This window comes from Hippopotamus amphibius, chromosome 11 (assembly GCF_030028045.1).
Source record: "Hippopotamus amphibius kiboko isolate mHipAmp2 chromosome 11, mHipAmp2.hap2, whole genome shotgun sequence".
In the NCBI taxonomy this organism is placed as follows: domain Eukaryota; kingdom Metazoa; phylum Chordata; class Mammalia; order Artiodactyla; family Hippopotamidae; genus Hippopotamus; species Hippopotamus amphibius.
Genome location: NC_080196.1, coordinates 82,509,813 through 82,534,120, shown reverse-complemented (window position 1 = coordinate 82,534,120; position 24,308 = coordinate 82,509,813). Strand labels below are relative to the sequence as shown.

General features: G+C 39.1%; 1 protein-coding gene across 2 annotated transcripts in view; it reads right to left on the bottom strand.

Annotated features, from left to right (window-relative positions):
- The window catches only part of PTPRM (protein tyrosine phosphatase receptor type M), a 720,054-nt gene that overhangs the window by 397,403 nt on the left and 298,343 nt on the right, over nt 1-24,308 (bottom strand). For both annotated transcript variants that reach the window (XM_057698229.1, XM_057698230.1), the window contains exon 5: nt 16,311-16,426. In XM_057698229.1, coding sequence (XP_057554212.1) covers nt 16,311-16,426 — 116 coding nt within the window. The remainder of the gene's footprint in view (nt 1-16,310; nt 16,427-24,308) is intronic.

Sequence of the window (24,308 nt, the reverse complement as noted above, 5' to 3'; positions counted from 1 at the left end):
ATGGTCAGTGGATTCTCAACATGGGTGCCAAGGCCATTCAATGGGGGAAATGATATTCTTTTCAACAAATGGTGCTGGGAAAACTGGACATCCATGTGCAAAACAATGGACTTGGACCCTTATCTTTCATTTTATACAAAAATTAAACCAGGGGACTTCCCTGGCAGTCCAGAGGTTAGGACTCTTCACTTCCACAGCAGGGGGCGTGGCTTCGATGATCCCTGGTAGGGGAATCCCACATGCCGCTAAGATGCCGCTCAGTGTGGCCAAAATAAATAAATAAATAAATAAATAAATAAATAAATAAATTCAATGGATCAATACAGAACTAAAAGTATAGATCTCTTAGAAGAAAACATAGGGGGAAATCTTCATGACCTTGGATTTGGAATTGATTTCTTAAATATAATGTCAAAATCACAGGCAACAAAAGGAAAAATAAACTAGACGTCATCAAAATAAAAATTTCTGTGTATCAAAGGACAGTATGAAGAGAGTAAAAAATACAACCAACAGAATGGGACTGGCAGCCATAGAGCCCACACGTAAGATGAACGAGAGGAGCAGAGAAACAAACCGGGAAAGTCTGAAGGAGGCGGGAAGGAGAGGCAGGGAGATGGAGAACAAAAGGAAGAGGAAGAAGGGAGGCCACAGGGAGAGAAGGGGCAGTCCACTGCCAGATGGAGAGGGACAGGACAGAAGAGGAGGGGGCGCCCTGGGGAAAGGACCAAAGACCATGGGGACTGGGCTGCGGGAGGACGGAAACAGGAACAGACCACGTTCCCAAACATGAGAGAAAGATGTGCTTCCGAGCTCTTCTCCCTGGGCCATACTCATTCTTTCCCTTTGAAACCCTGACATTCACATTTTAATTCTAGTCTTGTTTTCTGATGCCGAATACATTCGTCAGGTCCACTAGCACCTGCTGGTTCTGTATTCGCCCCCTTTTCAGACTGCATGCATTAAGACGACTGGTTTAAGAAAATGTGGTACATACACACAATGGAATACTACTCAGCCATAAAAAGAATGAAATAATGCCATTTATAGCTATATGGATGAAACTAGAGATTATAACACTAAGTGAAGTAAGTCAGAGAAAGACAAGTATCATATAACAACTGTGGAATCTAAAAAATTTATATGAATGAACTTATTTACAAAACAGAAACAGACCCACAGACACAGGAAACAAACTTACGGCTACCAAAGCAGGGAGTGGGAAGGATAAATTGGGAGATTGGGATTGACATATATACACTACTATATATAAAATAAACAACAGGGACCTACTGTATAGCACAGGGAACAATACTCAGTATTTTGTAATAACCTATAGAGAAAAAGAATCCGAAAAAAGAATATATACATATATTTTATCTATATCTATATCGATATAGATATCTGAATCACTTTGCTGTACACCTGAAATCAAGACAACTTTGTAAATCAACTATACTGAAGTTAAAGAGAAAAGAAGCCATCTATGGCTGGGTTCAGGGAAGACAAATGAGAGACTATCCTCAGAGGACTAGTGCTGTGACGAGGAGAGATCTTACCCATCACTCTGTTAGCATCAGATCCTATTTCTTGGATCCTTAGGAAGGGAGGAAGACAGTGTTCACAGTCCTTGGCAAGGCACCAGACAGCATCACCTATGACCTCCATGGACCAGGAGATACCAAAACGGGCCAAATACTGGGGAAGTGGGTGGGCTAAAAACCCGTGAACAAACAAAGCCACGGCTGCTTGTCCTCGTGGATGTGGAAGGATGTTTCTGGAGTCTTGGCACACGGTTATTTCCTCGACTGCTCCAACACACATGTCAATGCTTCTGATGATGTCACAGATGTCTTTATCAAATGTACAGGTAACCAATAATTGGCACGTGGATGGATACATTTGGATAAAAGAAAAAGATTGTCTACCTCCCTGCTACTAGACTTCAGTACCCACAAAGGCAGGGATCTTCTCCAGGTTTTTTACTGCTATATCCCTAGCATGAAAACCATGCCTGGTGTATCCCAGGGAAGCTTGGTGGTAATACTGAAAGGGATTTAGGCACTGAATGGATAACAATTTGCTTTTTAAGATGCTTTTGGTGCCCAGATATCCTTCCTCAGGTCAGAATTCAACAGGGAAGGCGGGGAGCCGCGGCTGGCCCATTTTCTCTGATTCAGGATGATATGAAAAGGCCATGAGTCTCCTTCCCTGTCTGCCTCTCCTCATGAGAGGGAGAACCAGACAGGACAATGTGTTCAGAACCTCGGGTTCCCTTGAGCATCTAGGAAACTATGGGGAGGCTTTTTGTTAAACCGGCAGAACAAAATGATGAAAATGTACACTGGGTAGAGACAGCACATTTGTCAGGCAGTTTTCTCTCAATTTTCACAGAGTTAGAAAGAGGCAGCCCTGCCAAGGACTGGAGAGCAGGTTCTTAATAGCATTACAGCAGGACAATGAGGCCTCACCAAGTATGGGACTGCGATTGTTCTTTACAATATGAGTTCCCTGTAAGAAAGACTCAGAGTCCTCAGGACAGAACCCCTGACTCCAGGCAAAGCACGGCACCAGGTATCCTTTTGTCAACTTAATGAGACAACCATAATGGCCCTGTCTGCAAGGAAATGATCTTAGTGGGTTAAACACAGCTTTTTAGAAAAGCAAGAGTATCTTCAAACGCGCATGCACTTCAATTTGAGCAAGCCAGAGAAAAAGTCCTGATAGTTATTTAAATTAGACTTCCAACCTTCTTTCTGCAGTGGACTAACTCTAGGACTTCTAAATGAGCAGTAATTTGCCAGCAAAAAAGATACATATTAAGTCTTTCAGAAAGGGTTTTGCAGTAATCAGAGCAATGATTGAAAGAAAGTGAGGTCTGGGCAGTTAGCAGCACTTGGAGCAAATTAATCCCATTTTGGAGCTGCTCTGAGTGCAGGAGCTGAGAGCAGATACAGGAGAGCCATCCGCCCCTCCTTAGCCATACAGGTGGGGATTAAACCGCACTTTCATGTCTTCGATAGGGAAAATAGTCCGTATTACCCCACTTTCAAATATGCCCCCTTTTGTAACACACTGATTGAAATTCTTACCACTGGGATCACCAACAGTATCAGCAGAGCCAGGAATAATTTTGTTTAAAACATTTCCTGTAATTAAAATCCAATAATAACTGAATATCTCAACAAATCTACTTTCTGGAGCCCACATATTTTTTTTTATTTTAATAACTAAGATGGTACTGACCTTTGATTTCTAGGTCATAACCAAGCTAACACAAATATTCATCAGTTTGGAATACTGGAACCAGAAGTTCTTACTTATATTATCATATACTAGGAATAGGTATGGATACGTATTCTCTAATTGGCGAATGCGTATACAGATAGCCAAAGTAACGTACTATTTGAACGTATAATAGTCCTATAGGCATATTCAAGCAAAAATTTTGATTATGCAAATTTAGCACCTTCTTCTGATACTTAGACATGGTTCACTCTATGTTTGTAATATATAAATAATATTATTTAATAATCTGTGTTTAAATTTTATTTAGCAGTTCATCCAAATAATATAGGCTATATATATATATGAATGCAATAATTAGAAATACCAAAAAAAAAAACCACCAATGAAATGAGAAGGTCTTTAGTCTTCAAATCTGTTGACGGGACTAATCCAGCCACATCAAACTAAGGAACCCGACACTGACATTTCCTATTGGGTTAAAAATTTGGGTTTGCAAGGCCAGGACTTGACCTTGTTTACTTCAAAACTGCACTAACAGCACTCGACTAAGAGGAAGATGGAAGAGCCTAACGAGCTGTCCATGATCTAAAAGGCGAGGCTAGTTCATCATAAACAAGGCTGACTGAGAACATTCCTTTTTCCCAATCAATATGCCTTAAAACATACGAGTCTTTCTGAAAACACAGTTGAAAGAAGATAAAGGTACAAAATAAAGGTTAAAAGCCCCGTAGTTCTGAATTTGACCTGGAAGTGTCAATATGATCTCAGGACAGGCTTTATTCTTAAATGTGTGTCAAAGTGCGCATATGTATATATCCCAGCTCTGTCTAATGGGAAGATCCAGGAAAAATACTGAGTAATAGTAAGCATCTCTATGCTCAGATTGTAATTTCTAATTGCCAGTTACCCTGAAAAAGAACCAAGGCTCCTTGGAGAAATGGCCAATTCTAGGTCATTACGATGGAAAAACACAAGTCTGGAATATACGGTCACATCACAAAGCAAGAAAGCCATCAAGATGGCCCAGCTCAGGAGTCACCCACCCTGCGTAAGCCCACTGTTTAGGGGTGGAAGATCTCAGCAGCAATAAAGATCGTGAGTGCGATGGCTCGAAACTCAGCAAATGTGTTCACATCCACAAATTAATGATGACGTCAAATACAATAATACTAAATAACCCCTCTGGTCACTTTTAGGTGATGCCAGTGAACTACCTCACTGTTTTTGACAATTTGCTAAAAAAAGACAAAATATCAAGTACTGATATCACCTTCCCTTTATAATTTATATACCAGCACACCCAAATGGTTGCTAGTGGGAGAGCTTTTCTTTTTAGAAGTATTCTAGTGACTAAACAAGGAAGGACTGAGGATGGGACCATTCCGCAACCCTGAACCAATTAATGACCCTAGGAATGATCGTTAGTGGCTGATACCATCCCAGAAGGAGACATACTCTTCAAGAAACACAGCAGTCAGAAGAACACGTGAAATGACGCTACCGGAGGGCAACAAGCAAAGCTCAAAGTACGGGAGGGCTGTACAGGACAAACCCAGGCTCAACAACAGTAACACCCACCACAAATCGAGGGACGTGAACAGGGATCCTAGTGATAAAAAGGACTTCAGAGGCTCATCACCCAACTGCAAAGTGTGACCCTTCCTGCAGCCACAAATCAAACGAAGCGCTCAGAGAAACAAAGTTACGAGACAGCCAAGGAAATAGGAACCGCTGCCTGTTTTTGCAGGGTATACACGGTGATTATTCTATTTTTTTAAGAGCGCTTATCTTTTGGAGCAGGGGGTTGAGGCTAAGTCCATCCTGCCACCTGTTTTGTACAGCTCACACGCTCAGGATGGTTTTTGCATTTTTTAAATGATTGGAAAAATCAAAAGAAGAAGAGTATTTTGTGACAGTGAAAGGGACATGCAAGTCAAATTTCAGTGTCCATGCATAAAGCTGTACTGAAAACAGCCACATTCGTCCATGTGTGTGTTGTCTGTGGCTGCTTTCCTGCTACAACGGCAGAGATGCAGAGCTATAACTAAGACCCCCCGGCCGGCAAAATTTACTACCTGGCCCTTTGAAGAAAAAGTTTGCCAACTCCTGTTTTAGAGAAATATTTACAAGTTACATGATATGATGACTGAGATTGCTTCAAAATTATCAGAGTGGGGGCAGGTGGATGGTCAGAGGAAGTAACTGGTCACATACTGTTGGTGTTGAAGTCCGATGGTGGGTGTGCTGAGTTTGTGACATCATTCTCTCTACCTCTGTATATATTTATAATTTCCATATTAAAAATAAGAATAGGAGTTTGGGATTAATTTATATACACTACTGTGTACAAAATAGATAACCCACAAGGACTTACTGTGTAGCACAGGGAACTATACTCAATATTTTTTAAAATACAAATAAAAGGAAAGAAAGAAAGAAAGAAAGAAAAAGAAAGAAAGAAAGAAAAAAATAAAAATTTTAAGAAGCAATTAAAAGAACATCTCTCATTTTTGTATTTCTGGACAGCTGTTTTAACCATCATAATTTCCCCAGGAAACATAGATGGTTTTGCTGCTGGCTTATAAATACACCAAAGCTATAGAAATCAAAGAACCATTTTGTCCAGGTGTCATTCACTTCCTGCAAGAACGTCAAGACACTATATGGTAAAGATCCCACCACAGCAGAAGAGAAAGTGCAATTTGGCAAAGGGGAGCCATATGCCAGGGATAGCAGCCCCATCCTGTAGCAACATCTGCATAACTGATAATCATACACCCAGACACGGAAAGCATATGATACGCAATCCTCGAATGAAAGCACTCAGCAGTTTCTAAATCTTAAGGATAAACAGGAACTCCATTAATTTGTGACTTGTGTTTAGTGGACATCACCTCTTATAACAGAGACAAACATAATTTCCTTACACTTAGACAATAGCCAATTCCCTTTGCTTTGAACGAAGGGAATGAAGGGTGGCATTTTTATACACAGGAGAGATGCAGAAGAGAATAACGATCTGGTTTATGATTTCAAACTTCATCCTCTATAGGAACCAGCTGACTGCCACCATGTGCCTGTCACAGAGGTCTCTGGCCGTGTCCCAAATGGGTCCCCCTAGGACTATAAGCAGCATGCTTTGTCCTCCATTCCATTTCTCTGGTCCTGAAGACATTTTTGAAATCAAAACCCATCAAAAATTGTCAAATTTTTCTCCCCCCTCTTTTTAAGGTACATAATTCCAGATTACCAGATGGAAAATCTCCTAGGACTTTCAAGGTTACCTAAAGCAGTTATGTTTACCTCCTAGTGAAAACATTTTCCATTTTTTCCCTCCTCTTCCAAAAAGAAGAAACAGAAAGGGAAAAGACCAGAGTTTCTAACAGTGTCCAAGCTCTCCGGGACCCTCGTTTCAAGGCCTGCAACACTAGAAAGAGACAGAAGAGGCAGTGTTCGGTATTCTCAGCCCTCAATCACGGGAATTCGGAGCAGGGCTTTCTCCACCTTCCCTTCTCATGACATGGCTGTGAATTCTTGGAAACAAGAGAAACAAATGAACCCTTTGATAAATACGAGAAAAGAAACAGAATAAATGCTTTTATAGGATGTATGATTCTTGGGTCCAAAGCAAGTGGTCCTTAAGGCTAGGAGTTGATGCCTTTCTCTCCTGTCCTCCAAAATGAACCATCCTGACCTGCAGTTTTCACAGTACAATTTCACATCCTGGCCCCAAGGCCTTCAGATTGCAGTGGAGGAGGAGGCTCCAGCTGCTCCTGGTGCATCCTCCTGGAAGCACCAGCTGTTGACATCTTTTTTGACTGAGATAGGTAAAATCACAGAGTAAAATTTATTAATTAATTTCTCCCAGAATCTCCCTAGACCTGTCCTACTGTTTCATCCATGTAAGATAAATCTTTACCTTTAACTGAAGGTAATCCAAAATCATATAAGTTAAAAGATATGGTGTATGCTTTCAAGGCTGCCAGTGGTTTCAGGCTGAATGTTCAATAATATATCATATATATGGATATTTAACTGACTAAAACAATAATGGATGTGATTTCAACCACTCAAAATTTCAAGGCACCAGTGGTTCCTATAGCAACTGAAGACAGTCCTCTTTGTGCCTTCCTGGTATTTTCTATGACAGTAAGTGATGTTAAATTTATGCTTTAATACATAGGGTCTAAAAACACCCAAGTTAGGCTTGACAAGGGAACCATAATTTTACTCCCTTTCAAATCATTTTATGGCTTTTATATATAATTACAAAATGGTTCTGATATACAGCTGTGATTTTTTCCCCTCATAATCTATAAAGGAAACTAAAAGCCACCAAGAAAAGTTGACCAAATATACACATTTCCGTAATACAGAAGCTAAGGCAATAGTACACACGCTTGAATACAATTTTCATCTTAAACGTCAGTGAAAGGTATCACTTAAATTACTGCATGATGTTTATGAATCTATGAAGAAATGTTTGGGTCTTTGTTCTATGCAAGAGGCATTATGGTTAAGCACACAGAATCTGGACTTAGATGGCTCAGTTCAAATCCCAGCTCTCATTACTAGCAACGTGCAAATGGAAAAGTCACTGAAACTTCCTGAGGCCCATTTTCTTCTCCCATAAATGGGCACATAAAAGAGCTCTCCTTGGGATCAGATAAGGGAAAAAAATGGCTGAACACAGCCTAGCAGAGTACTAAGCCAACAGTGGTACTCAGCAAAGGGGGTTATAATTGTTTTATTTCAAAAACAGCTATTGAAGGCAGTAATGTAAATATTGTTAATATAATGTACATATTCATTCATGAACCAAATTATAGAGGTCAGAGGAGCTAAGAGACTCATTTTAAGTTACCAAAATCTCACGATTTTCCTTTTTCTTTCAAAAAGGTCTAAAATTTTCTGAGCTCAGAAAAGGAATGTGAAAATTTATTAGGCTGGTGAAAATGCTTTTTGCACAATTGGATAGCTCATACCCAGTTAAGAGGAATGATATAGCAAACTCTCAATAGAAAAAAAATCGCTAGGTCAGTAACTAAAAACAAAAAATTAATCCAAAGTGAATATTATTTTTCAAAAATCAAGCTTCCCAAATTAAAAGCTCATATTGAATTATATTCCATATCAAAAAAAATGAGTGGGATGCGGTTTATTCATCAATAACTATGACACAGGTCTGCTGTCATGGTGAGAACTCGAGAGGACCAGCCTCATTAGAGGTATATTTCTACTACCATTTACTGAGGTCCAATGGCAAGAAAAATGGGAATTAAAGAACAAAAATTTACAATAGAAAATTTAAAAAGCCTAGGGAGAGGGTACAAGAAATGAAGGAAAGAGGATGATGTATGGATCACACTTGCTTCTAAGATTACCTAAACTCTGCATTCACTGTATGTTCTGAAACAGCAGAAAAGACATCCCTCTTCTTATCAAAGACCATCCCTCTGAAGATGAGCCGTAGACCTAAAATAAGCCTTCCAGAAAGACAGAGTTTGTGCCTGTTTTCCTGGTCCAACCACGCACCTTTGGAACTCACCTGGAGGAGACACCTGGTCGTTTAGGCATCTGTAAAACCAAGCGCCATGAGCAGGTTTACTGAAGATTTGTTATGTGACAGGGACCCTTCTAGGTGGTGGGCTGTACCAGTGATTTTTGTTTGTTTGTTTGTTTTGGGGGGTGGGGGAAGTTGACTTTTTTTTTGTTGGAGTATAATTGCTTTACAATGTTGTATTAGTTTCTGCTGTACAATGAAGTTAATCAGCTATATGTATACATATATCCCCTCCTTCTTGGACTTCCTGCCACCCTCCTCCCTCCATCCCACCCATCGAGGTCATCACAGAGCACCGAGCTGAGCTTCCTGTGCTTTATGGCATGTTCCCACTGGCTATTCTACACATGGTGGTGTACATATGTCAATCCCAATCTCCCAATTCGTTCCACCCTCCCCTTCCCCCCCTGCATCCACATGTCCATTCAGTACATCTGCATCTCTATTCCTGCCCTGCAAATAGGTTCATCTGTACCATTTTTCTAGATTCCACATACATGCATTAACATATAATATTTGTTTTTCTCTTTCTGGCTTACTTTACTCTGTATGACAGACGCTAGGTCCACCCATATCTCTGCAAATGACCGAATTTCGTTCCTTTTTATGGCTGAGTAATATTCCATTGTATATATATACCAGTGCTTTTAAGAGTGTACTTCAGAGTAATGCCATCTGATTTCCTTTTCTATTTCTATGAATTGAAGCATGCTATGAAATCGTTTTAAAATGCTATCCTGGTACCTTACTTCTAATAAACACCAAGGGATGTTTGCTAAAAGAAAACAACTCAATTATATTGTGCTATGATGGTCCCAAAGTTAATGCAGATATTTTCACAATAAATATTTCACAAATATTTCTGAGAATATTTGGTTTAAAGGTTAATATTTGAAATACAAATTCACTCAGTGAAGAAAAGCATCCAAGTGACAAAATTTACTAATTTATAAATAAGCAAAAATATTTTTATATATAATTGACTTTCACTAGCAAAATGGAATTATATAATAAATATAATTATCGGATAGATGACTGTGGTGTGGAAATGAAGGTGCTTCATTAAAGTTCCCTACCTCTTCTGAGCTTGTTTTCTCATCAATAAAATGTGGAATTTGAAGATTGTTCCAAATTCAGAAGTTACATAATTTTGTGATTCTAAAAAGTGAGGCTTTTAAAAATGATGGGGCCTCTACGATCTGTTGAGAGAAAAGGATGATTTTCCAGGTTTCCTTCACCAGCTGCTATTCACCCGACACACATGTGTCAATCCTGGGCCTGATCAAAGCCTCCACCTATCTACCTTTGAAAAGGCACCTCCACTGCCTCCTTGTTTCCTGCCATTTGTCCTGCAGGCCGAAGCACCTTCATTTCCACCCACTTCTGAGTTTGATGTGGTAGCTGAGTGCTGCAGATTAAATGTTTGCATCCCCACCAAATTCATACGAGACCTGCTCCCCAACGTGACTGTACCGGAGGTGGGGCTTTCCGAAGGTAATTAGGTTTAGATGAGGTCATGAGAGTGGAGCCCTGATGGACGGGATTAGGGCCCTTATAAGGAGATGAAGAGTCCAGAGGATGCATGCGATGACACAGAAAGAGGATGGCAGTCTGCAAACTGGGAGCTGCTCCTCTCCAAGAACATGCATGCCAGTCCCCGATCTTAGACTGCCAGCCTCCAGAACTGTGAGAAATAAATGCTTGTTCTTTAAGCCCCTCAGTCTATGGCATTTTTCTTACAGTGCTCCGAGCTAAGACATGGAGTAAGAAGAGTAAGGAATGGAGGAGCCTCTACAATGTATCAAAAACAAATTAAAGGGCAGAAATTACAAAAATGCCCCAAACTGGACCAGATGCAGAAGAGGGTGGGGTGGCCTGTATTAATACAGGCCAACTTCAGATTAACCAGTGTCAATACTAGCTTTGGTAATTCATTGAAAAGCTGAAAGAGGTATTATACATATTAATTCCCAAGACAAACAAGCCTATGGCAGAAAATAAAATTTTAAATTCTTCAGAAAGAACAATAGTAATTGTAATACAATTACATGTGGCTTATAGGTTCAATGACTGTATGAAAATATATAATTCAGAAACTGCCCATCAGCAAATAATATTTAAGTATAAAAAAGAACATCTCAAATTCTATTTTCTCTTCTCAGTATCTTATACATAAACATACTCTAAGATAATTCAAAATGTAGGCTCCACAGTGATCAGAAAGTTGATAATACCAAGAAATATATGGTCCTGTTTTGGATGCTTGAATGGTTTTACAAATACGTTTCACTTGAGTGTCTGCCAAAGTTATAGCCCAGATGGACACAAAGATCGCCATATCTGAAAGCACACAGCCAGTATCCTCAGCAGATTCAATGCACATCAGTTTTTTTTTTTTTTATTTATTTAAAGCTCTTTATTGGGATATAATTGCTTTACACTCGTGCCAGTTTTTGAGGTACACCAAAGTGAATCAGCTGTGTTTATACATAAATCCCTATATCCCCTCCCTCCCGTGACTCCCTCCCACCCTCCCTGTCCCAGCCCTCTAAGTCATCACCCATTATCGAGTTGATCTCCCTGTGTTATACAGCAACTTCCCACTAGTTATCTATTTTACAGCTGGTAGTGTATATATGTCAATGCTACTCTCTCACTTCGTCCCAGCTTCCCCTTTGCTCCCCCCAACCCCATGTCCTCAAGTCTGTTCTCTACATCTGCATCTTTATTCTTGCCCTGTCACTGGGTTCATCAGTACCATTTTTTTTAGATGCCATATATATGAGTTAGCATACAGTATTTGTTTTTCTCTTTCTGGCTTACTTTGCTCTGTATGACAGTCTCTAGGTCTATCCACCTCATTACAAATAATTCAATTTCATTGCTTTTTATGGCTGAGTAATATTCCATTGTATATATGTGCCACATCTTCTTTATCCATTCATCTGTTGATGCTTCCACATAGTGCTGCAACACTGTGGTACATGTATCTTTTTGGATTATGGTTTTCTCAGGGTATATGCCCAGGAGTGGGATTGCTGGGTCATATGGTAGTTCTATTTTTAGTGTTTTAAGGAACCTCTGAACTGTTTTCCATAGTGGCTGTACCAACTTACATTCCCACCAACAGTGCAGGAGAGTTCCCTTTTCTCCACACCCTTTCCAGCATTTATTGTTTCTAGATTTTTTGATGAGCACATCAGTTTTTAACTACATAAAAATAGTTCCATAGATAACGTCTTCCTCCTGCACATTGTCTGGAAGGTGTTTTAAGTACTTTGCAGCTGTAATAATGGAGGCTCATGAGCTGTGTTTTATTTTGTCATTCTGTATTCTAGAAAGACCAATTCCATGCTGGCAATAACCTGCGTGGCCCACGGATGAGATGGAGAAATGGAAGCAGATGGGACACATCTGTTAACCATAAACATTTCTTCATTAGTGTCATCCTCAGATTTCTGTGTGTTACGTGTTTCTGAAAGACTCTGACACTGATCACATTTAATCTCTATTTTTAAACATTCAAATCGCTGGCCATTTTTCATAGATGTGGATCAAGATGTACATGTAGCACAGATGGACTTTTTTTTGTTAAGATGTCTCCTGGATGTAAGTCATGTAATGTCAGTTACATCCAAATCCTTCTAAGAAAGTGGTAAGTGCATATTACCTATTCACCTAGCTCTGGATATGAGAAGCCAGCATAGCAGAGTGGAATTAATCAGTGGTGAAGTACAAGTGAAGAAACAGGGGTGTACTATTCCCAGCTATGCCATTTACCTTTTTGAACCCCAACAATCCTGCACCTCAAATACCTCATCTATAAAGAAGTACAAAACCATGGAGTACACCATGAAACTCCACAAAATGTTTACAGTTGAACTCAAAAGATTGTAATGCAAATAATTGTAAATGACCACACTCACAATATCACTGTTTCCCCAATAAAGGATGTATTATTTATTTCTAAATCTTGACTTACTATTGGGAAGATTAAAATGGTAGAAAAGCCTAAAAATTTTTCTCATTCAATTTTCTGCCTGAATCAGAATTATTTTGAGAATTGAAGTGAATTTAGATGCAGGAAAGCATTTTTGAAAGTGTTAGAACATTAGAGTAAGAAGGAAGAAAAGTTCGCATTCACCTCCAAGACTAGAGAGGCCTGCTAGTTTTTCACGTCTGCTTCTACCCACAACTTGTAAAGAATGTCCTGAAGCAAAGGGTCAGGGCACAGGCAAGAGAGCAGGAGGACCCTTTGAAACCATCCCCTGCCACAAATCCTGACGGCTGCTGGAAACCATCTCGCACAAATACAGGTTAATAGAAGCCATCCTTGCAAGTGAAAGACGCTTGTCTTATTTCATCAGCTATTAATAAAATAAACATCTCCCCACAAAATGCCTATCCAAACAGAGGAAATAAATTATTGAACACTGAAACTATTCTAACATCACAAAGACAACCTAAATAGCAGGCTGAGTCCAGGACAAACTCAGTGTCACTTAGAATTTCAAAGTCATCCCAGTTCTATCTTTATCATCATCCCCGTCTTGACATGACCCTTCTTGAAAGCTGCAGGGCAACGTGCAGTCATTGATGATAAGAAGAGCAAGAGAAGACTGGGAAATTGGCAAAGAGAGGCATTCATGGATTGGCTGGGAAACAATTTATCAACACTATGATCCAATTTAATAGAATGACACAAGACAGACCTGGTACATGTGGAATTCACCATCAAAGTTGGACCCACACTATCCCAGATCAATTAAATCAGAATCCAGTGTACACCAGACTCTCCATGGTCTTTTTTTTTTTTTTTTTTCTTTTCTAAACTCTCCATGTGATTCTATAGTGGAATCAGGATTGGCAATTCTGCATTTAGAGCCTTTTTGCAAACTGGTAGCTAGCTTTCTCCCTACAGTGTAATGGATTCTCTAAAACAAAGTCTCGCGCTTCGTAAGAGGAAGGAGTTAAAGATCCCAATCCCGAGGAAGTGCTCAAGTGTAAGCAGGAGCCTCCCAAGGCCAGGACGTTTGCAAAAACAAAAAGAGAAGACTGTATTTTCAACTTGCCTGTAAATTCTTGGGAATATCTAAGATTGTTGAGACAAAAGCTTAGGCTTTATATTGTAGTCTCTCAAATAACATTAACAAATATCAGGGACAAAAAAAATGCTTTTCCTTAAAAAATTAAGATTTCTGGGGATAAATCAAAGATGAAGAGGATAGGTTCATTTCTTAATTATTTATTTTAAAAATTTTTGGGGAGTGGAGTAGTTTCATTTTTAAAAGGTAGTTAAGGCATTGTGAAAAATGCCAATTAAAAATGTCTGTCTCAGAACTTCCCTGGCGGCCCAGTGGTTGAGACTTTGCCTTCCAGTGCAGGGGGTGCAGGTTCAACCCCTGGTTGGGAAGCTAAGATCCCACATGCCTCACGGCCAAAAACAAAAATAAAAGAAAACATAAAACAGAAGCAATATTGTAACAAATTTAGTAAAGACTTAGAAAATGGTCCAAATCAAAACAAATCTTAAAACAAAAGTCTCACCAATTATCATACACAGCCAATCTTGATCAAATTTAATATCAAAAAACCGCTAACTAGGAAAAAAGAATTCACAATTCTAACCTCAAGAAGCTAAAATAACTAGGATGTGGGATAAAAAAAAAAAAAGTTGAATATCGAAGACCAGGGTTAAGCATATCTTTCACATGCTGCAAAACATCACTTAAAGTAGTGATTACAAAAGTTTTAGAGAAGGAAACAGTAAAGATGAATTTGGACCTAGAGATTGTCATACTGAGTGAAGTCACTCAGAGAAAAACAAATATATGATATCACTTATATGTGGAATCTGAAAAAAGGGTACAAATGAACTTATCTACAAAACAGAAACAGAGTCACAGATGTAGGAAAGACACTTATGATTACCGGTGGGGGGGGGGAGGGGGCGAGGGATAAATTAGGAGACCGGGATTGACATGTACACACTATCATATATAAAATAGATAACTAATAAGGACCTACTGTATAGCACAGGGAGCTCTACTAATACTCTGCAATGACCTATTTAGGCAAAAAAAAATCTAAAAAAGAATAGGTACAGGTATATGTATACCAGGTACACGTTTGCTGTACACTTGAAACTAACACAACATTGTAAATCAACTATACTCCAATAAAAATTAATTTAAAAAAGTAGTGATTAAAAAACTTTCCGAGAGAAGGAAAAAGTAAAGATGACTTTGGTACATACTATTGCAATCCTCTGCACACACTTCCCTCCCCCGGCCTGGGGGGTCTCTCACGGAGACAGCAGGATATGAGAAAAGGGAGTGACATCAGGGTCGAAGGTGGAGGACTGCGTGCAGAGGGCCCCACAGCACTGAAGAAGCCCCTCCAAACTGTATTCCCCATTTGTCAACACGTTGCTGACTAATCTCGGGACAGCACATTTGGCTGTTTCCCATTTCCCCCAGAAATGGAGGAAGAAAAATGACTATTGACTTCAGTAGTGATGATTAAACAGAATAAAGGGTTTAAAAATTACAGAGTGTCAGGCACATGTGACACATGACAGGTGGAGAGTGACGTGTACTAAGAAAGAGTTGGCCCGCGAGGAACAGGAGCCCAAGTGGAATGGAGCAGACGCACAGAAGAGTTAGACTGTGAAGCGGCCCAGTAGCAAACTAAATAAATAATCAACCAGACCAAAACAAAACTCTGGGTTTTGTTTGGTTGGGTAAAGTCAACACCAGTCAAGGTGGAGAGCGAGCAGCCTGCAGATTAATGACAAACAAGAAGAAACAAGAATGAAACTGGAGAATTCTATGGGGGAAACCGAACCCAGAGTCTAAACAAGTGGGGGGCACGCCGGTTAGGGGGCACAGGTCACTTACTTCTGCTCATTCGGTCAGAATTCCGAGACCCTCGATCTATTCATGAAACTGTTGGCCACGCAAAATACAGATGGTGGAGTTTGAAAGACAGTAAAACAAGATACACCAATTACGATGACACTAAAAACTGCCTGCTTAAATGCTCAAAAGTAAAAGGTGTGCTATTAATTTCTAAGTTCAGGCTTATTGAAAATTACGAAAAGGCCTATAAACTTGTGTGTGTGTGTGTGTGCGCACGCGCGCACACCCCTGTGTAATTCTTTGGATTTTTATCAAGAGGAAGATCGAGGAAAGGGTATTATATTTGGGACTCCAACATATTGCTCTAAAAGTAATTCAATAACCAAACAATCTTCCAAACGAGATGGCTACGCAGAAGCAAAGGGAAAACCAGGAATTCACAAGGGTTGTGAGTTTGTCTAGAACTCTGGAATTTGGCTGCTTACAGTGGAAGAAGGAAAAGAACTGGGGGGAGTGCTCAGAGCATCAATCTCCTGTCAGCGTCCCGACACTGACCCGATCTCTGGGCACTCCCCCACCAGGGGACACGCACTCTGCCTGCTGGACTCTCTCTGAACCTTGAGAGTGAGGTACTGTACCTGTAACCAGAGCCTGTCGCCGGCCACGGTCCTGCCGATGGCACTGCACTGGAAGGTGGCAAACTGGCCGGCATTGACCTCCACGTTCTGAATCCGCAGGAAGTGGGGCGTTCTGGCTGCAGGAAGAGAGAGAACAGAACACGTTAAAAGTGGACATCTGGACTCACATGCATCTTTTTGAATCTATCTGCAATTTCCAGCCTTCCCATTTTGTTTACACTTGAAGAAAAGAATGCCTGTGCTTCTAAGAGCTTTAAAGATTTCATTACGATTGTAAAAGAAATTCTGGGAGGCTCTGGTGTGTTCTGTAACAGCCAGGCATTCTGGGATAGAACCAGGCAGAAAGAAGATATTTTATTGTCCCTGCTGTGCAAATTATCATAGCTCAGCAGTCTTCTTGTAATAACAGATCTGTATTAATAAAGATTATACGGAGGCCTAATTGATATTTTGAACAAAAACATATTAGATATTTATACTAGCAACATGAAAAGAACAGTAAGAAGTTAAATGATGTTGTCAAGGAAACTTTTTAAGCCAAGTACAGAGCTGTGAGTAATATATATTTTAATACAACTAATTGGTATGCAGAATTACTCGTGTAATATTTCCCAGCTACCGAAAATACTATCCCTATAGACAGCCTCTGCGAAATTACGCTGGGACTGCTATAGCACGGCGGTTTGTGCTGATTCTGATTTCCAATTCGAGAAGAAAGAATGATTCCAACTGCTAAACAGCATTAAGTTTCATAACATACAGCGTCCAAAGGGGACAGCTGTTTAAATAAAGTATCATTCTATTTGATTTGAGAAGCGCAGACCCATTTTGGCAGCACACTGAAAACGTGTGTCAAGGAACGGGAGTGACAGGTAGGGAATGAAATTTTATGATAACTTCTACTTTTAGGAAAACATTCTCTTATCAGAACAAGGATAGAGTGAAAGAGTGGAAAGAGGCGGCGGGGGGGAGGGTTAGGGAGTAGAAAAGAAGAAAATAGGATGACAGTGTTTTCTGGGAGGGATGGATAAACCTGGATGACAACTAGAAGGCATTCTTTATGCCTTGTGAGGCTCCCTCAACTGCCAATGTGTCTTTGGACCACATCTGGACACTTTCAAAGAATGGTACCCCACTCCTGGGCACCCAAAGATGATACACAAGCGCTAATGTTAGCCTGCAGAAAACATAATTAGGAGTGGAAATGAATTACTATCGAAGAACAAAGAAAAATGCATTTTAATATCAATAACACAGAGGAAACCCCCATTACTAATTTGGAGACGACCAATAACTGAGACAATGCATTCATGATGCCTGACATACAAAATAAAATGTCCTAAGTAGCTTCTAAAAACCAGTATAACTGGGGATCACTGTTTCTAATACTACTAGATTAACTTAAAACCCTATAAACTATGTCTCATTATTTAATTAAATTCCCCTTGGTCAAAAATAACACGATTCTATGGTTTTTAAAGATCTGTGTAAAAAGCCCCTGCATCAAACTTCTCTTCTTTCTGTTTCCAAGAAGCTGAAAGACCCATTGTTTTTAAAAAGTAGAAAAAGGTAACCTTTTTTTGAGCATTTCATGGGCCAGAAACTTTTCCATTGATGACTCACACATGTTCTGTGAGGAAGGTACTTTTTCCATTTTACTTGTGGGTACTTGTCTAGTAAGTATCCGAAGCAGAGTGGAAACTTTAGCCTAGCCAGTTCCAAAACCCAGACACTGTCCACCAGACCACACAGTCTCGTTGAGACTTGCAGCCCAGTGTCTGCCTTTCCTGTGCTCTTCATCTCCCCAGGTATGGTTCCCAGTCTGACTGTTGGAATTCCACCTACTTTCAAGGCCCTTTGCCAATGCTTTTCCTTCCATAAAGCTTCCATGGATTCCCTTAGCTTACTGTTAGACCCATCAGGACATCTCACTGATGGTGCCCTCTCCTGTCCATCTCGTGGCCTCCTAACGATGCTGGCCTCTGGCTGCAGGTCACTACACTACATTGGGTCTCTAACACAGAGTGTTGGGTGTATAGCCATCTTTCATGATAGCTTGGGTTAAAGGGGTGTTACACCTGAGGCTGCTGGTCTATAGCGTCACCCTACGTGGTTAAGCCCAGGGTCAGTCCGGAGCCTGTGCTGAAGGGTTGTTAATTATTTTGAGTATCACCCCTGATATATTCTGGCATAGCTAGCTACTAAAAATTAAAAAGTTTAATCTCTTGGGATAAACCATAATGGAAAAGAATATTAAAAAAAAGAATGTATAAATGTGTATAACTGAGTTACTTTGCTGTAAAGCAGAGATTGGCACAACATTGTAAATTAACTATACTTCAATTAAAAAAAAACCTAAAAGGTACTGATAATATATATTCTCATTTGCAACGTATGAAAAAGTCCACACCATAGTGAGTGTTAAAAATATGTTTACCACCTTGCATAAAAAGACTCACCATTATTAAATCTGCCTTTTTGGATTACTGGTAAAAAAAAAGCCTCCTCTAAAAATCCACTGCAAGATCTCCATGTGCTACTCATGCATGTCTTACCCTTGGCTTCCTATCCTGCACCTCACCTGTGATCCCTTCTCCTTCTCCTTTTTCTCCCTCCCCACTTCCCAAGGCTGCCAACCTTCTCAAAATCCCCTCTTGCTTTTCTTATGCTCTATGATTGAGTTCTCTTCACTTCTCTCAACCAGAAGGGCTCACCAAAGTGCTGTGGGGCCATAAAGCTCTGCACCCACCTCTCCTCCTTTATATGCAGGAATGCAAGGAAGGTTTTCCTTCCTAGAGTGACCTTTCCCCTCCTGCTAGCGTCATTAGAAAGAGATCTGCAGCCTTTCCAAGACTCCCACACTTTCTAATTAGCACCCGGGAAAAGCTAAAACATATTTAGTTTAGAAGGTCAAGAGGAAGCTTCCCACGGACTAAAATCATTTACATAAAAAGAATTTCAATCTTGAAATTTTGAAGTTCATTCTTTATCAGGCATGTCAGGAGAGTTATTTTGGAAAAGCAAGGGTGGGCTACCCATATTATTTTCTTTTTTTCTAATATTATAGGCTGTTTCTGAACTGCTGAAAAATAGCATAATTTATTTTCCTCCAAATCCAAATGGCCTCCTGATGTGACTTACCTAGACCATCTTCATTTACATATTCCTCCTACTAATATGACTAAAATATTAAAAGATGTCCAAGATATTTAAAATCAAACTTTTTCCTAAGATTTTTGTTTTAAATAACTTATTTTTTATTTTTAGAAAATATTTTTGATAATAAATATTAAAACAAGAGAAAAGACTTAATTTTTAAATTTTAACTTAAAATTTTAATTTAAAGTTTTAAAATAACAGTTTCTTAATCATATACATATTTATCTTTAAGAAGCAACTTCAGGAATATGCATGCTTTTCTGCACACTTAATGTTTTTTAAACGGAAAGCATCCCATAACCTGTAGAAGAGACACTGCATGTTGACCTAAGCTTGGGCCTCCTCAGGGAGGCTGGGAAATCATACTTTGATTCACTGAGACTCAGAGTGAATTTAGGAGTGTTCATGCAGATTACGTATTTGTACCAGGTGAGGAGGCAGATGAGAAGCCAAATCATGAGAACAGCTAAAACTGGGGTGGGAATGAGGAGGGGGGCAATGAAGGTAACAAAAAAACCCGTTTGGAACCAAAAAAAAAAAAAAAAAAAAAGTTTCCAGTACCTGGCAGCTACGTTATTTATGGGCTGTTCCGAGAGGTCTGGTGGGAGTTCTGGCTCTGCATAAAACTAGCAGAGCAATTCTTTGCCATTAAAGAAACTACATCTTCTAACTTAGTCTACTGGTATCTTTCTACCTTTTTGTGACAACCATGCACTTTAAAAAAAAAAAAATTTAACAAGATATTGTGAGCATTTTCCTTGTTAAATATTCACCTAAAACCATCCAAAAATCTGCCTAATATACATCTGTACTTCTCATTCAGGGGCAATGTCACTTCCCAGGGGATATCTGACAATGTCTGGGACATTTTTAGTTGTCCCAACAGGGGTGGGGAAGGTGGAGGGGGGGGTGTGCTGCTGGTACCCTGTGGGCAGAAGTCAGTGATGGTATTAAACATCCTACAATGCACAAGACCGCCCCCACAAAAAGGAATTACCCACCCCAAATGTGAGTAATGTCAAGGTCGAGAAATCCTGATATATATGGACATAAGAAAGTTAAGTGGAACATTCCTCTACTGTTGAAAATCTGAGTTTCTTATACATAATGCCAAGACACAAGAGTTCATAATTAAATCCTCATGTAGACTTTCTTGGTTTTTTCCTGAGGATGAATTTTTAGAAATCAAATTACTAAGACAAAAAGTATGCATTTTTAAAAGACTTTCGACACAAATTGCTGAACTGCTTTCCTTAGAGCGTATAACAATTGGCATTTCTGCCAGCAGGGTGTATGAGTGCCCTTTCTACCACCCCCTCAAAAATGCTCAGTGTTACTTTCTGTAATCTTGCCAGAGAATCTGATTAAATATATGTGCTCTGCTTCATCAGCTTACCGAACAATAATAAATAACAGCAATATCAGAACTGTCACTGGTTCGGCTGTAGGTCTGTCCATCTACAGCAAGTCCACCCTGGAAGGTTGCTTTCCTGCGGGCCTTATTTCTAACAATGGCTACTGAACCAAAGAGAAAGACATAGCAAAGCTCATTTATCAATAAAATTTGCTAACTGTATCAGGAGTTCTATTAGGATATAACTTACATTTTTAATTTGGTGGCCAAAGATACGTTAGTATTTCTTTACCCTCATCCTTAATTAAGACATGCTGCCCAGAATGAAGGTTACCCTTCTCCTTTAGAATGGATTTGACCTTCAATATGGCTTTCTCAAAGATGCCAGGGCTTATTACTTGCACAGTGAGGTTAAGAGCCTAAGGAAATGATACCTCTGTTCAAATTGTATTTGGCGAGGACCCTTCTCTGGAATGGATTGGCTGTCTTTGGTTTGGGAAATAGTGTTTCTTGGTTGAGCAGAAGACTGCCAGGAAAAAAAAAAATCATCTGGCTAAAATAATAAAGCCATACCTCAAATGGAAACCAGATGAAGACAGGAAAACCTATGAAGTGTAAACACTTTTATACGCAAATTATCCTTCTCAGTTAAGAGAATTAACTGACATGAACGGAAGATAATAACTCACCCACCAGGGTGAATAAGACAAAGGGACTGTGGAATTCTGTTTTCCAGATCAGTTTCCTCCAAGATCACAAAGGTCAAAATTTCTACTAATGGCACTCATAAGTTTTATCAAAAAACATTAAAGGCCTATATAATCTTTCCAAAGGTTTAAGATGCCTGGATTCTCTCTGACTAGTGCTGTAAACCCTAAAGCTGTTTTCAGTTGGGAAGCTAATACTATTTTAAGATTGGGATTTCAACATGTATGTGTTCAAGCATCAATACTTCAGGCTCTCACTACCTTTCAATAGAAGCAAAGGTTCCTCAACCTAAGCCTTAGTGGAATTTTTTTTTTTAATTTGCAAAATAGGGATTAAAAAAAAAGTACGTATTTCATAGGTTTGGGATAAAGATTAAACAAGATGCTGCCAGGAGGAGGCATTCTGTATATCTGGTACTTAACCTCAAAAATGTTCATTATTATTTAAAATAACTGATCTATCACTGGAAACTGGAAATGATCCCAAGAAAAAGAGCTCCACAGCCAGAAAAGTTTCAATTCCATGCTGAGCTGCATGCTCTGAACCTTGCCAAGCTACCTTAATTGTAACACAGGTAGAGCACCATTAGAGTGGAAAATTTCAATCTATCCCATACTCAAAAAGAAAAATTCTCTCTTTCTCTCTAAATTTATAGGCCCATTTGTCTCCTGGATACCCTTTCAAAATGCTATGCCAGTTTTCTTCTAAAATCTGCAGGAGTTCTAAAAACTAAATATCTTCCATGAATATTAAAAGATTTTTTAGTACAACTCTTCTATTTTTTCATTTCTGCCATATTCTGTTGCTTCTTACTAAGAAAACAATTTTTAAAAGAATAGAAGTTTTTGGGTATTAATTGATCTCACATCAGCCTTTGATCCCAAAGCCAGGAATTATCATTGACCGAGATGCAAATCTTTTGGTAGCTGTCTCATATTAATGATTCTTCAAAGACTGCCCCAAAATACTAACAACAAAATCAGAGAACAGTAATTTGTGAGATCAAAGTGCAAACTGAAATGGACAAACGCGGACTGTGCTCTGACTCCTTGGTATTTTCATTTACATTTTAATGTAATGGCAAAGGTTGAGATGGGCTGCAGCCATGCCCACCTGCCAGAATGCACAGTCGACACTTCTATTTGTGGACCACAGCATCACAAACAAGAGAGCCAACTGCCGCTAGAAAGAACTCCCAGTACTGCCTGAAAACAATCTATTTTGCAAACATTTTTTTATAACTTTTAAAATGGACACTGCTACATTACCCCTTCTAAGAAATCAATCCATTTAGCTACTTAGAGTTACAATCTGCAGCTAGTTCATTCTAGTGGGCCAATCAGGATGTAGGCTTAATAACAATAACAGCTAACATTTACTGAGGTGTTAGAATGTGCTAAGCACTGTTCTAAGTTCATTATGTGCATTAACTCATTTAATCTCTACATTTGCCCTGTGAGGAAAGCATTATTATTATTATTTTCCACTACATGAGAGAGGTTATAGGGCCACAGAGGCCAAGCAACTCCGTGAGCAGGCAGCTCTTAACACGTTTCAAGACAAAACTGACTTTTGTTTTGCTTGAAAGGTAAGAATGGAATAATTTGTCAAGTGGAAAAACAGAGTCAACATTTTTATCATAGAAAAATAATGCTAGGCACTATGTAAAAGTAACTTTTATTAGTCACCCATCTCTTGAAGAAAAATGATGATAGTCCATTGGAGAAAAATGCAAGCTAAATTCCCACATTTAAAATGAAATGTCAACTCTGAGTTCTGTGCATCTCTCAGTCAAAGCACATGGGCCTGTCTTTATTCAACAAACATAATTCAGAAAACAGTTCCAATGTTTTGTTTGTTACTGTCATTCTTATTTTGATCACACTATTTCACATCTTCATAAAAATCTAAATTTGAAAGTAGGCAAGCAATGTTTGAGTATGCAAATAAATGAGTGAAAAATTAATTTTGTTTTATAAAATAAGAATAAATTGGAACCTTGGATGCCATACGATGAACTCAGCATTTCTTAAATGTTTAAAAAAATTGCTGACTTATTTCATACTGAGAAGTAGCAATACAGAAATGTCTTGGATTTTATATTCATTTTATTCAATATATATTGCATAGGTTTATGAGGGTTTCTGCAATCTTTTTCACTATATTATTTTTTTAATTGGCAGAAAAATAATGAGGCATGATTCTGTGTAATTTTTAGATTTCAGAATTCAAAGCATCATATATGCAAATAACTCTGGATTTAAGGTGTTGTATGAGAACATATAACAAAGATTGTACACTATAACCCAGTGAGATTTATTCTAGGAATGCTAGGTTGATTTAACATCCAAAAATCAATCAATATAACACACCCCACCAACAGAATAAAAGATAAAACCATACAATAATCTGATACATAATGGAGTTCAGGAAATGCTACCTGAAATATGGCGCCTTGGTACATTGAACGTACAACGCCAAAGGAGTTCAAGAAAACAACAGAAGCAAGAAGGTCACTCTGACCTTCCCCCACCTTCTCCCCAAGCTATAAAGCCCTCACGTGAGAGGTGCCCTCCCGGTACCAGAGGAAAGGAGCTTTCTTATCTCCAAAGACAAAGGTTCACCAAGATGAATCTGAACACACACATCTTACTTCGTCTTCCTCAGTCTACCACACTTGCTGCATAGTCTTTTTCTTTTTTAATGTTAGCTAGCCTTTATTGTTTACTATGTTCTAGGTATTTTCTGAGTTATTTTTCTGTATTCATTTACCCCTC